This window comes from Leuciscus leuciscus (assembly GCF_965113295.1).
Source record: "Leuciscus leuciscus genome assembly, chromosome: 16".
Lineage (NCBI taxonomy): Eukaryota > Metazoa > Chordata > Actinopteri > Cypriniformes > Leuciscidae > Leuciscus > Leuciscus leuciscus.
In genome coordinates, this window is record NC_138740.1 from 28,784,991 (window position 1) to 28,800,740 (window position 15,750).

The window sequence follows — 15,750 nt, forward strand, 5'->3', positions numbered from 1 at the left end:
AGTTTGGTCAAGATAAATAGCAATCTTGTGAACTTTACTTCTTTAAAAAAATGTTTCCTTCATCTCAGTAGCAGAAGATTATTAGCCTGTTGTTTATTTTTTATCAATACACATACAAATAGCCTACAAAGTTTATTCAAAGTATATTCACATTTAATACAATTATTTGAATTGTGACTAAAATATGCCTCTAAGTCTTGTCTTTAATAGCACCTTGCTTGAGATTTTTGCTAAAATATACACTTCAAAACATGTCAAACAACAACATAAATGATATATACATCATCCATATTTCCACATTTGTATTAATGACGCTATAACGCAAACCGAAAGTTTCTCGTGCCCACGCGAAAGTTTCTCGTGCCCACGCGAAAGTTTCTCGTGCCCACGCGATAGTTTCTCGTGCGCACGCGATAGTTTCTCGTGCCCACGCGAAAGTTTCTCGTGCGCACGCGATAGTTTCTCGTGCCCACGCGATAGTTTCTCGTGCGCACGCGAAAGTCCTTTTTTTTTTTTTTTTTCACAGGTCCCCTCAGGGGCTCCGTAGTTTGTGCATGCAACATGTAAATATAAAAATTTTGCTCATTATTAAAAAAAACTTAAGGTCCCATTGGTTAATCTTTGTTAATATTATTTAATAAAAATACATTGTTAGTTTGTGTTAGCTCAGGTCCATTTAATAATATTAACAGATACAACTTTTGATTTTAAGAATGTATTGGTAAATTTTGAAATTAAAACAAACTAAGATTAATAAATGTGTTAGAAATGTTTTTCATTGTAAGTTCTTTTTACCTTATGTTAACAAATGGAACCTTATTGTAAACTAATATTTAAGATGAAAGGGAATATAATATAATATGATGTAAAATAATGTAATAGAATAGAATAGAATAAAAATGTGAACCTCGGGAATAAAATAAATCATTAAAATAATCGACTCAACTCAAATTTTATTCATAAAGCACTTTCAAAACCATAAGAATGGCCCAACGTGCTTTAAATAAATAGCATAGAACTCTAAAATTATTTCAAACATAAAATAACAATAAATCACAACAACAATCAAGTCATCCATCTTACAGCAAATCACTCACATTTATCAGACCTAATCAAAGTAAGTTAGTCTTTTGATCAATTTTGAAAGTGTCCATACTTGACAGGAAAATCAATATTCCAGCAATGCAAGAAAAGTCTTGATGTCCAAGCTGTTATATATTGAATAAGATGACAGAACGGTGACTTTTACATTTAAAGTAAACCCAGGGTAATAGTCGAATCTTAGGGTTAGATCTGGTTTCGTTTAAATTGCCATGACCTCTCCCCAATAAGAGAACATTTTTAAGGCCTTAGACATTGTCAGCTTATGATCATGAATGTAAATGTGACTAGCAGTGCTGGTCATCCTGATAGTGTGTTTGTTTCTTGTGCAGAGGAGATTGAGAAGAGACTGACAGCCTACAGGAAGGGCTCAAAGATCTGGCGGATGATGATCTTCTGTCAGGTAAGAGAAAAACAAGGCCAACAAACAGACAAAATGACAAGAAATGAGACTGAAAGTGCACCCGAGCGAATCAGCAGTGTCTGGAGGAATAATACTGCACTACTGTCTCTTCAGTTTGATGTTGTGTGTTCAGATGGACAGGAATTCACAGGTTTCTCTCTCTCAGTTCAGAGGGCAGGACTGATCTCCTTTTTCTTTGAGTTTGATGTTATGTAAGGTTTCAAATGTGTCATTTTCTGTCTCAGGGTGGCCCAGGACACCTGTACCTGCTGAAGAATAAAGTGGCCACTTTTGCCAAGGTCGAGAAAGAAGAAGACATGAGCCAGTTAGTGAGATCCACACTTTTGTTTCTGTCACAATATTCCTTCAACGACAGAACTATCATCAGAGGGATTTGCTTGTGTGTTTGTGGTGTACATGCAGGTTTTGGAAACGACTGAGCCGGTTTATGAGTAAAGTGAATCCAGAGCCAAACCTGATCCACATCATGGGCTGCTATGTCCTGGGCAATCCGAACGGAGAGAAGGTGCGTCAAGTTCTGAAGCAGCAAGTCCGTAGTGTTGACGTAATGCTTGTGCCTTGAGTTTCTGCATTATATTTAGAAGTGGTCCCTCTGGGGCTTGCCGTGGCCATGTTCCAGCTCTCATCTCTTAAGACACGCACATGCACCAACTCCATCTCTCCATTTTTCTATATAACACCTCTCCGTCTGCCACCATCATGCCTGACAGCCTTTTCCCCTCAGTTATGTAACTTAAAATAACTCTTTCCTGTCCAGTATCTTTTAAAGATCTAGAGCTATGTTTAAGCATTAACAGTCTGTAATTTCCATAAATTACAATACATTGACAGTGTTTTTACTATTTCTGGCTAAATACACTTTAGTTTCTGGAAACACTTCATTTTATCTTCTGCAATGGAATGAATAAACCCAATTTTGAATGTTGAAAAGTTTGTTATCTGTCAGGTTAGGTTTTTAATTTTTTATTTAATACTTTTATTCAGGAAGGACCTATTAAAATGGTCAAAAGTGACAGTAAAGACTTTAATAATATTGCAAAAGTTTTCTATTTCAAATAAATGCTGTTCTTTTGAGCTTTCTATTAATAAAATAGTCCTGAAAAAAATGTATCACAGTTTCCACAAAAATATTAAGCAGCCAAACAGCTTTCAACATTAAAAATCAGGGTTATTATCGATAACTAAAATTAAAACAAATCATTACATTAAATAAATATTAACTGAAATAGTTTTTTTTTCAACTAGTTGTCAAGCCCTCATTTCTCATTTTCTTTTAGTTTAATAAAATAACTACAAGAACTAAAACTAAAACAAAAATGAATAAGAACTATACAGACTTTTTTTTTTTTAAATGACAAAATTACTAACACTGTAACTAAAATTAAATGAAAACTGAAAATATAAAAATAAAACAATTCAATATATTATATATTAATAAAAACTGTAATAGTATATCAATGATACTAAAATAACACTGATTATAAGAAATATTTATTGAGCACCAAATCAGCATATTAGAATGATTTCTGAAGGATCATTGCCTTGACATCACAGGAATAAATTATATTTTAAAATATATTAAAATAGAAAAACAATATTACTGTATAATTGATCAAATAAATGCAGCCTTGATGAGTGTAAGAGACTATCTTACCAACTCCAAACTTTTAAACGATAGTGTATCACGCAGACTAGTTGCTGTGATCACTAACATCTGATCTGAAACACTCTTGGAGTTGTGATCTGAACGCAAGTCTGCGTCTTTCCTTTAGGGTCGGCCTTGACTTTCAGCTCATTCCGTCTGTTTGGTGTTATTTGACAGGATCCCGGAGATTACGCCCCAATGACACATTCATGCCACCCTTGGAACCTAATGTACAAATGCGTTTCTATGGAGACGGGTTCTAAATCTCATTCGCCATGCGTCATTGGGCAAAAGGCGCCCACCGTTCTTGAGAATTGCGTTTGCGTGCGTGCTTGTGATTGACACACGGGTGATTGACTTGTGTGAGTCCGTGAATGCATGCTGGGTTATCTTCCAACAGAATCTGGCCTTCGCAAGAGCATATCTATGCATGTTGATCCCAAACGAGAGCTCTCTGAATCTTGCACCATTTGTTTGTGGCGTCCTCCTTAGCGTTGTGGTCACGTTCTCATCTTTATTCGCTCTGTAAGGCACCGGCTTCCTTCTTAGGGTGAGCCGGAAGAGAAAATCTGCGTCTGTAAATTCATCTTTAATCTCTGTCTGGGCTCTGAAGCCTCTCGGAGCAGTGCATGGATCTTAAGATCTTAACTGGGTTCTTTTGAAGGTTCCTGTTTGCCCTTCCTGTCGCCCGTGTGAGATTTATCCAGGGCCATAAAGAGAGAGACTGCCATTATCCCTAACTAACCTCCTCGAGTCAAAGAGCGAGTGAAGGAGAGAGTGAGAGAGCTGTGTGAGGGGGAGGAAAAAAAGGGGATTATTAATGTCTTGGCTTATCATGTGCCAACAGCTGTTCCAGAAACTGAAGAACCTGATGAGGCCTTATTCTGTCAAGTTTGAGTCACCGCTGGAGCTCTCTGCTCAGGGTGAGACCCGTTTGCATGAAACTGCTGAAATGTGCTTATGCTCACACTCCTACACGGATAAACACACACAGACAGACTCTTTCTGGCATGATTTGAAATCTAGTGGTTGTTAAAGGGATAGTTCACCCAAAACTGAAAATGATTTACTCACCCTGAAGTCATCCAAGGCGTATATGACATTCTTCTTTCAGACGAATACAATCGGAGTTATTTAAAAAAAATGTCCTGGCTCTTCCAAGCTTTATAATGGGAGTGAATGGGCACAATTTTTTTGAAGTCTGCCGGAAACTTGATATTTTAGTCGATAAAGTTTTGAATATGGACATTTTTCTTACAAGAACGCATGAGTTCGCTTCAGAAGGCCTTTATTAACCCCTCAGAGCCGTTTGGGACACATTTATGATGGATAGATGCACTTGAATGGACTTCAAAGAAATGAGGCCCATTGACTGCCATTATTAAGCTTGGAAGAGCCAGGAGGACATTCTTTAATATAACTCCAATTGTATTCGTCTGAAAGAAGAATGTCATATACACCTAGGATGGCTTCGGGGAGAGTAAATCATGGGCTAATTTTAATTTTTGGGTGAACAATCCCTTTAATGGAGGAAACATACAGGTATACTGATATAGATGCACTGCATGTTATTTAAAGGGATTTTTCACCCAAAAATTTGAAATCTTCATGTCTGTCAAAACTTGTACACTGTTCTTTTTTTCATATAAAAACTATTGTATAGCTATTTTGTCATTTACTCACCCTCATGTTGTACATTACCTGTATGAAAGGTTTGGAATGGCATGATGACAGATTTTCCCATTTTTGGGTGAACTATGTCTTTAATGTTTATCTTTACCAGTGCCGTCGCCAGACCTCATATGAAATGCATGGGAGGGCACAATTATTATTAGCCTACAGTACGTATATTTATAATAATCGTATACTCTATTCGCGCAGCACGTAATCATCACGTTAAACATAACCAACAGCAATATGACCAGGTAGCCTATAGCCTACACCACATTACATAGAAGCAATGTTATGAATATCCATAAAACACTTGACTATACAAGATATTAGATGTAACACCAGACGCATCTCTCAAACATTGCATTTTAAAGCAGTCAACAGAGAGATATGCATTGCCATGAGACATACACATGCACGCACATACACACGCACAGAGACTTTGAACCTATAGGTGTTGTGCCGAATTTCGACCCCCTGCCAAATTATTAGAAGTCAGTACCTGATTGCCTAACCCTAACCCCACCCCTAATCCTAACCCCTCCCCCACAACTAATCCTAAACCTACCAATACTAGGGGGGTAATAATTTGGCAGGGGTCGAAATTCGGCACAACACCTGTGAAAACTCATCCAGCTTTCAAAAAACGTCACGTACGTAGCCAAACTTTCTTTTTAGTAAGGTCGTGATAGGCTGTTGCAATGTAGATTCCCATCAATCAAACAAAATCACACTATTGTTTCTTTATATTTTTAATGTTTTAATGATAAAGACTGCAACATTAAAGGGATAGTTCACTTTGAAATTAAATTTTGGTATGTTTTGGCTTACCTCAAGGGCATCCAAGATGTAAGTGTCTTTTTTTCCGCAGTAGTTTCAATTTTGATATTTTTAGGTCAAACCGTTCTTGTCTGTCAGTCATATAATGCAGGTATATGGTCATTATCTCAAAACACAAGCAAAGAGTCCAAATTAAAACAATTCCCCGTCGTCCAAATTAAACAATTCCCCATCGTAAGTACACATTGATGGCCTAAGACACGAAACGAGCGGTTTGTGTGAGAAAACGAACAGTATTTATATCGTTTTTACCTCTTGAACACAGCCGCGTCCAAATGTTCTGATCTGACGTGTACGCAGACTGGTGCATAGATATATACACACTAGATGTCGCCTTGTCTACGGCAGTTCATTGGAACGAATGTCTTTAAGGCGACATCTAGTGTATATATCTATGCACCAGTCTGCGCACACGTCAGATCAGATCACTTCGACATGGCTGTGTTCAAGAGGTAAAAACGAATACTGTTCGTTTTCTCACACAAACCGCTCGTTTCGTGTCTTAGGCCATCAATGTGTACTTACGATGGGGAATTGTTTAATTTGGACGACGGGGAATTGTTTTAATTTGGACTCTTTGCTTGTGTTTTGAGATAATGACCATAGACCTGCATTATATGACTGACAGACAAGAACGGTTTGACCTAAAAATATCAAAATTGAAACTACTGCGGAAAAAAAGACACCTACATCTTGGATGCCCTTGAGGTAAGCTAAAACATACCAAAAATTAATTTCATAGTGAACTATCCCTTTAATGCAACACAAAATTAGCAACTTTGATCATATCAAAATTTAAATTAAAGTAAATTTTTTTAAGAGATCTGTGCCTCAAGTGGGGGGGCACAAACATTTTTGGGGGCGGGCCCGGCCCCCTATGGCCCGCCCATAGCGACGGTGTGATCTTCACTTCCCTTTCATAAAAAAAAATAAGTTTACAGGTCTTTTCTTTTTTTTACCTGTCCTGGGCTGGCCACGCCACCCCTCTTTCAATGGCTATGTTTCCATCCAAAGTTGTGAATTTAACTTATGTGCAAAATTGGAATATCGCATAAAACATTTGCGAATAAAGCAAAATTTCCATCTAATGAGTCGAAGAAAACGACACTTCCTATTAAACTGGCACTAAATATCACTGAGAAAAGTAGAAGCCACTGTATATAAAACTTTTCGTATATATAAAATTAGCGTCAGAGTGTGCAGACGGAATGCAATAAAGGCGGTCATGTTATCTTGCTTTCAGATCCCAAACAGCAACATAGTGTCGGCCCAGATCCGGCCCACATCTGTGTTGAATCCACATGTACCAGATGTGGCCCGGATCTGGGCCGACACTATGTTGTTGTCTGGGATGCCTGCTGTTTGGGAATGCAGTCGTGTAAGACAGTTCTTGGAGGTCATTATATCAAACCATTTTAACGACAGACTTTGCTCAGGCATTTCAGAATGACCAAAACCGCATTTCAGATGCTGTGCAACGAGATCGGTCCGCTAGTTAGTTCATGCCGTCCCATCGCTCAGAGTCACACAACTTTTTTGATGCACATTGGGGAATTTATTCTGCAAATGTTTCCATTGTAGTTTATGCGCATGTTTTGTTATCAGAAAAAAATTTATCCGACTCAATTGAGCACATTTTAATGCATCTTGGTGTTTCCAAATTCCAAATCTTGTGATATCCCAAATCCACATAAAAATAGGTGGATGGAATCATGCTCTCAATTTCCACTCTTCATTCTCTACCACTTCTCTGTCATCTCTCTTTATCTATATTGTTTCTCTCTGCACGCTGTTTTCCAATTACCGCCTGAGAGAAGTGTGTGTTCCTCATAGAGAGACATGCTCACATCGAATTCGCCAAATGTATTCCAGAATCATATTTCCTCTCTATTCCACTCCTTTAGGCAAAGAGATGATTGAGATGTACTTCGACTTCCGTCTGTTTCGACTTTGGAAAACCCGGCAGCACTCAAAACTCCTCGACTACGAAGATCTCTTGTGACCCCGCGTGGGTCAGCCTGTAGCATTGCGGGCAGGACGTCCCACTGTAAAACTCCATTCTACCAGCTTTCATTTTGGAGAACAGGAGGAAGAGGTAAACGAGTGGAGACGGTCACAGCCACTTCTCTGGCATCGCTGCGTGTCGAGTATTGTTTATTTCAGCTCGTCTCTGCGGACTTCAACCACCCCCGAACGGTAACACACAAGGGGCAAAAACAAATAGCAAACGGTTCAAAATGCAAGAGAAATCCGGATACATGGATGTTTCGGTTCTCTAATGGAGAAAAGTGGTTTCTCTGGTTGACAAACAAGTTGTCGACTGTTTTCTTTTTTTAAACTAACATATCGCCAAATGCTATCAATCACTAGCCGAGACAGTTGTGCTTATGACAGAGTCCTGCGTGCAATATCAAGCCGCGCTGAAACTTACCTACCAGAACACAAAAATTGTTATATATGAAATAACAGCTAATATATTAATATACATACAGGATACATCTCATGAGTAAATAGAGTAGCTATAATAGTCATGCAAATAATCTAAATGTCAATGGTACACAAATTACTTTTTCAGTGTTTATTGTTGTGGTCTTTCTAATGAACTATTTTGAATAACTCAGGTTTTAGCCTTTACGAATATGTTAATTACTCCCCTATCCAGATGTGTGGAAGTCATTTAGGTGGAAAGAATGTACATTCTGCCAACATATTTATATGTGCTTGTTTCATAGGGTTAAGGAGTCTTTCATCACTTTTCGTTTTCGGCATAACTCGTGTCGTCTCATTATATGCTAGTATCTGTCCCTCAATTGAAAATATAGACTCATTGCAAAACACTATAATAATAACAATAATAAGCGCTTGTGTCAATGTGTTCATTACAATTAAGCTGTTTTCATGCTCGGTTTGAACCTGTCAGTCTTTAAACATATTATTTGCCTCCAAATGGCAGTATATTTAAGCCATCATCGTGTGCCTCCATCAGTACAGTACGTGCGGTAGCTGTCAAAAAAAGGAAAATTGATGTCTAGTTCACTTTTTTTACTCATGTTTTGGTTTTAGCACCAATTTTTTTGTGGCACTTTCTTCTGTATTAAATATACACTACCATTACAAGGTTTGGGTCAATACGATAAAAAAAAAAAAAATTAACACTTTTATTCAGGATGCTTTAAATCGATCAAAAGTGACAGTAAAGACAAATAAATCTTAAGTAGCACAACATTGATGTTTCATGAGCACCAAATTATAATGATTTCTGAAGGATCATGTGACACTGAAGACTGAAGTATTGGCTGCTGAAAATTCAGCTTTGCCTTCACAGGAATACATTTAATTTGAAAATATTTTACAATAGAAAACAATTATTTTAAATTGTAATAATATTTCACTTTTTTAACTGTATTTTTGATCAAATAAATATTTCACAATTTTTCATTTTTCAAAAACATTAAAGAATCTTACTGACCCCACATTTTTGAATGGTAGTTTATGTTTACTAAATAATATGTAAAGGATAGCTGTTCGAATCTACAAATGAGGCTAGGTTGCTTTTAGAGCAAATTTGAATCACACTTGACTGCATGTGACCCATTTTTTGGGTGTGTTTTCATGATGTCAGAAACTTAATTCCAAGATCCAAGCAAATGGACTTGGGTTCACATCATCGGCTCTTGTGTGAAAACAGCCTTATATTTTCTCTACATTTAGTCTGAAGCCATTGGTGTAGTGGGTCATGAACAGGCATTATTCTGAAGGTCACTATTGCCTTATGGGGCGGGATGGTATTTGATGGCCATACCTGGATAATAGAACGATTTAGACCGTTTTATGGCAGCTTGCAGGTGTAAACTCTATGCATTCTTCTTCTTCCATTAGTAGCTTTCAAAGGTTTTGAGCAACTCGGGAGTTGATTTTCATGTGTATCTTTATGAATGTTCTATTGTACTCAGCTAATAAGCCATACACTCTTTAGCAAGCTGCTCAGACTGATGGCTCTTTGATGTGGATGGCTTCAGGCACTCATGATGAACTTCCAGCTAGTTGAATGATGGAATCTTCTATTGTCTTGCTTATAGCATCATCCACAATGCTAATTGGCAACTCCTTTGGTGTTGTTCAGGCAATCTTTAACTTAACTGATAGACAGAATGAGGTCTTGCCCCATGGAAATAAGTGAAGCAGTCAGTACTCTGTGCAAAATGGTCTTAGATATGAGAATGAGAGGAAAGGAACTCCATCATGCTATTAGAATGTTACCTTGCCAAGATGTGCATCATCTGGAATGCATGACATTCAAATTTAGAGGTGATTTAAGGGTGTTTCATGTTAAAATGCCTTCTCTTACTATAATTTAATGTGGTGACACAACTAAAAATAAGGTTTATTTCCTAGAAAAGTGTAAACACTGTTGGGGTTGGGGGCGGGACTAATCAGTTTGGGCCTTGCCAAATGGGGGGAATTAGAAAGTGTTGTCGACATACTTTTGGCCATGTAGGGTACATTATTAATCACAAATGTTGCGAAATATTTTTGCATCTGACAGGGAAAATTTTTGCAACATATTTAAATGTTAAAACATTTATTTTGCATCTGAGGGTCCGTTTACACAACACCATTTTCAACTAAAAACGTAATGGAAAAAAAATTAACATTTTGGTCGTTCATTTACACGACAACAGTGTTTTGGGGACCTGACAACGCAAACTTTTGAAAGCGTGTTTCAGAGTGCAATTTTTTTGAAAATCATACCGTTATTTTCTCCGTGTAAACTACAAAAAACGTGAATTTGCCTTCATGCACATGCATATAACGTGTTCAGTCTATAGGCGTGTAGTGTTTCTTTACAAAGTGACATTGTCAACTACTGGCCTGACAGCATAATGCAGCGCTTTTTTCCGTTTTCGTCAATGGGGATTGGGAACGTTGTTGTACATCGTTGTCGTGTAAACATAACCTTAGATGAAAATGCACACATTGAATGGACATCTTGGAAAATATCAAGATATATATCCATTCATACCCCAATATGATCCAATATGGCGGACATACACAAAAGCTAATGATGAAAACCTTTAAATAGTCTTCAAAGTTTCCACTTCCACTGGTGTGTGTCTGGATATAGAATAGAGGAGGGTTGTCTTATGGGACATTGCCGGTGGTCGGTGCAGTCAGATAAGCACACCATTTCCCCTAAAGGTTTGCACCCCAGCCAGAAAATAGGCTGCAAATGAATTGGACTGATCCTCTAGCAATTCCAGTCATTATGGGGCCATCTGTGACTCGCAGTAGGTGTCAGAGAGCCTGGCATGTCAGAGGGAACGAGAGCGAATCCACATTCACTATTCTACAGACGCCAACATCACGTTAACGGGAACATTTGGTGGCGAGAGTGAATGTCGTCTTGGGATGTCCAATACGAACAGAATGCATCAAATGGAGGGCAGTCATATCACATGTATCACTCATATCACTTATAACCACCGTCCTGTAAGAATGTTTGCACATTTATTCATTTACTTTTTAATGAATAGTGTTTTAAAACGGTTTGTCAATGTAGCAATATATGTAACTCCTCTATGATGTTAATGTTTTGATCTTTTTACTAATTTATTATATATTTATGCTATTTATTTTGTACTTGTGCTGGACAGTAATAGCAGTTTGTGCAAAGCTTTCTTTTAATTATGGAAGAATCTCAGCTTCTTCTGTACACAAAGCTTTGGCAATGTCTTTAAATTGATATTTGTATTATATTAGCCTCAAAAATTATCTACAAGTAACACTTTATGAAAAGGGTAAATTTGTTAACATTAGTTAATGCAATATGCACAATAAACAACATTTTCACAGCATTTATTAATCAGTGTTATTTCAGTATTATTTATATATTATTTTAGTATTTATTAATATTTTTATATTTTGTTTTCATTTTAGTTTACGATTTAGTATTTTTTTGTTTAGTATTTTATTTTATTCAGTTTTAGTTTTAATCATTTAAGGCCCCTTTTTCAGTTATTTGCCAACGCAACGACTCATTTTCAACAAAATAAATATATATCTTTTTTTGTTTTCATCTAGGCCTTATATTTATATATTTTTTGAACTTTTTTTTAATGAATGAAAATTATTTTAATAGTTTTAGATAACATTAAAAACCCTGTTATAAATCTAGCTTAATTATATTAATTTTTATTATTTTTTAAATACATTAAATACAATGAATTAAGCAGCTCGTAAACATACTGTATCAATAGGAAAAACTGAAATTGCTTGTTAAACATGAAATATTATGCAATCATTTAAGATTTCCTCCTTATATACAAGCTTTTTGGCATAAAGGGTTCATTTGTGAAATGTTGCGAAGAAACTGTCCTATACTTGATCTTACTTTCATAAAAGGGCCTACATTAACTACAGTAATGTTAATAAATTCAGCCTTATTGTAAAGTGTTACCAATCTCATTTAATGCCAGCTTGCTTGTACTTGATGTAAACAGAGATGGCTGATCGAAGGCTGACGAGAAAAAACTCCCGCCCAAATGTTAACTATGACCCAACCCCTAAAAAATTGGTTGTAAGGTTGATTCTAAACCAGCTAACCAACAGAATTTGCATATGTTTAAATCAGCATTGTTTGTTGACGATGTTCGACGTGCATGAATGGGCGGTTTCAGCCATTGCTCTACATGATCAGAAGATTCCCTCAGCTTTAACAGTGTTTAGCCATCTAATGTATTCCCTTTGCTGTCGGGCCTAAACTAATTATGTGTAAAAAAAAAAAAAATTATTAAAGGAGTGGTGCTGTGATTCTTTTTTTTTTTTAGATAAATGATTTATTTATTCAAACATACAAGGTATTTTTATGAGACTTTATGGACAACAGTATGTTGGTATTTGTTTTTATTCACAATATTAGTAGCCTTTATCAGGCATTACTGTCAAGTAAATCTACCTTGAGAAAGCTGTCTGTTAGCATTTCCATTCATCACTACTGCACTTGTGCAAAACCCCCGGAAGCATTTAAACTACACTATTCTGCATCCCGGAAAAAAAAAATTATGGAATGAAATAGCATCTACCATCTAGAACTAACCTGGTCATGCCAACTAGCTTAACCTTGACCTCTCGAGTACAGTATTACACACATAAATCTTGCATTGGTCGGCTACAATGACCAAATCAAGCTGGTGCTTCCAGTGAGAGCACAAATAAAAATAAAAACCATTGGCGTATAATGAGAAATGGTACAAACAGTATTATTTTATATCTTGTGCATATATTTAAACCCTTTGTGATCATGCAATATGCTTATTAATGAAGTTTAATGGTTCTCTGGTCGACGATGTACCGAATTAATTTCAAGTGAGGGTGCAGTTTCAGCTCACTCTAAATGCTCTTGAGTAGCGTAATTATCTCACAATCTCTCCATAAACTTTCACCCCCTCACGTTTTGTCTCTTTCACCACGTCCCGTTCACGTGTGCAAGAAGGTGAGCAGGAGCGCAGGTGCACCCCAGAGCTCATTAGCTTTATGAGAGACTTGATGGATGGTTTGGTTTTCAGAGCATTACACTCCAACCCTCTTCACATCATATGAGATTGTGTTTTATAATAATTAAAGAGAATGAATATTCAGCAAAAATACATCCTTTATCATCCGTTATTCAGTAAAGAGAATGAAAATGTTCTCCGTGCCACCGGAGAGGTGGAGAGCGCGCACCATCGATGATAATTGATTTGTTTTTTTTGATGCTCCCGTGAATAATGATGACATGCTATTTTTTGTATGAGGTAGATATTGTAGATATAAATTACATAACAGATATATCTGGTGTTGATTATGTCATTGAGATATCTACATCTGCAGATTTGTGTCTTGTGCATTTCATGGTGTAACTGAATCATTGTGCTGGAGATGAAACTCATGCGGTCGCTGGGCCCGCAGCGTCTTAAATACGAGATATTCCAACATGCTGGCACTGAACGGGTGCAAAGTGTTTCTAATGCTTTTCTTTTCTAATAAAATGTTGTTTCGACCAATCTTTGTGGACCCTTTCCTTTGTTCCTAAAAAAAAATTCTGAATGAATGAATGCTATTCCCTTCTCTTCCTTTTTAAGAATTTGGAGTGCATGAGGCAACAATTAAAGGTTTATATGCTTAAGCAATAAAGTATGAGAATTGTTAGGCACCAAGTACAATGGGTACCAATTATTATGGTATTGTCATGGTAACATCCCTTTTGCATCATGCAAAAATACTACAATTAATAAATAACATTAAATATTATTAATATTACAAATGTCGTTTTGTTAGTTTAATTCATTAAATGGATAGTGTTCCCTAAAATGAAAATCAATATTTTCTAACCTTCATTTTCCTCTTCCACTGAACACAACTAGCTTCCATGGCTGATATAAGATGTCTGTAAAAAAGGAAAGTAATTTCATAGAAATAGCAAGTCACTACATTTTGAAAAAAAATTATAAAAACAAACAATTTGGAAAATATTTGTATTGTACTGTGCACTGATGAATCATTCACAATAAGGAATGACAAATGAATATGTATTATGTTTGTAATAGGCGTGGATTCAGGTTGATTCTGATACTTTTTCCAAGTCATCTCAATGGCAAAAAGTGTCCCTATGTTTTCATTTAAACCTTGATTATTCTTGAATGAAAAATATTTGAAAGATTTAATATTTTGATATGTGGAAACAGGAATTGTTGGAAGTGAACAATAAATATTAAAAGAGGAAACTAAGGGGCTGTTTACACTACACAAATTTTCAACTAAAAACTGAAAACTTTTAATGTATTTTGGTCTTTCATTTACACAACAACAGTGGTTTGGGGCCCTAGAAACTCAAACTTTTGAAAACCGGTTTCAAAGTGCTAGTGTGTTCTATGTTCTATGAACGATGATAACTTGATGACCAGATATTTTTGCCACAACGTTAATCAAAGTTCTGAGTGAGTTCCCTGTTAGTTGGGATAATTCAACAATTTCTCTGAAAGACTTTTGTTTATTCAACACTAAATATACAGTGCACCATGTTTACTCTTCCCCAGAAGGCCATCTGGACAGGCGAGGTGAGAGCGGACAGGACCATGAGAAGAGAGGGCCGTGATCTACTGACCTTGCTGAGCTCAAGGCTGAGGTGAGGACGGAGATGGCCTGTCAGAACACAGCGTGCGTCTTGAGATTTATCATTTATACTGTGTGTGTCTGCATGGCAGCGGACCGCGAGAGGTTTGGAGCTGTGAACTCTCCTCTCCACCTCTTTATTACTTTACCTAAATGAGCACCTGATTTAACATGCATCAAAAAACTGATTAATATTTGCTTTGGTGGTATTATGTAAGAATATTATGTTTAATACACTCTTTTCTCCTTTTGTAGTCCAAAAAACTGCGGTATTAGAGTAACACCAGGGTAAATAATGAATGACTTTTTATTTTTAGGTCAACTATCCCTTTATAGTTTTCTTAGGCTGGCTAATTACTCCATAATGTGACAATGTGTGTCTGATTTTCCCATGTGAGATGTTCACTGTTTCCCACTAAACATTGGACGTTGCATAGACGTGCAGATCATGTCGATATTGTGTCCATGACCAATTCTGGACATCTATTCGACGTCCAAACTAGGTCCACTATTTGGACGTCCAACCATGACCCAACTTTGACGTGATATTGACGTTCAACATTTTACCTTTTAACTGGGTAATTTTTTGGGACGTCTATGACAGGGGCAGGAAATTTACATGATTAATATGTAATATTTTTTTGATTTACTACAGTTATAGAAGTTGTATAAAAACGACGTCTAAAATTAGTCTAAATTTGATGTTGAAAAGACGTCCACAACCGACCACATTTGGACTATAAATAGCCCTTACGCGGAGGTCCCACGGACGTCAACATTAGACGTGCGGTAGACGTCGAAAAAAGACGTCGCCTGGCGTTACAAAACAACCCCTTCAGTGGACCGAAATTGGAAGTCCAAAAATTACATAGAAAAGATGTCACTCCGAAGTCACATTGCGCAGTGGGTTGGGTCAATG

The 15,750-nt window shown here is 36.8% G+C and overlaps 1 protein-coding gene across 3 annotated transcripts in view; it reads left to right on the plus strand.

Annotated features, from left to right (window-relative positions):
• The window catches only part of nsmfa (NMDA receptor synaptonuclear signaling and neuronal migration factor a), a 49,904-nt gene extending 35,852 nt beyond the window's left edge, over positions 1-14,052 (plus strand). For 2 of the 3 annotated variants that reach the window (XR_014198517.1, XR_014198518.1), the window contains exons 10-15: positions 1,434-1,504; positions 1,750-1,829; positions 1,928-2,030; positions 4,018-4,093; positions 7,586-11,343; positions 11,384-14,052. Coding sequence is in view for 1 of the 3 variants with exons in the window: in XM_082140239.1 (XP_081996365.1) it covers positions 1,434-1,504; positions 1,750-1,829; positions 1,928-2,030; positions 4,018-4,093; positions 7,586-7,683 (428 nt within the window). In the remaining 2 variants the exon portion in view is untranslated. Of the gene's footprint in view, positions 1-1,433; positions 1,505-1,749; positions 1,830-1,927; positions 2,031-4,017; positions 4,094-7,585 lie in introns of all 3 variants that reach the window. The other variant, XM_082140239.1, reaches the window with a different exon arrangement.
• The last annotated feature ends 1,698 nt before the right edge of the window (positions 14,053-15,750 follow it).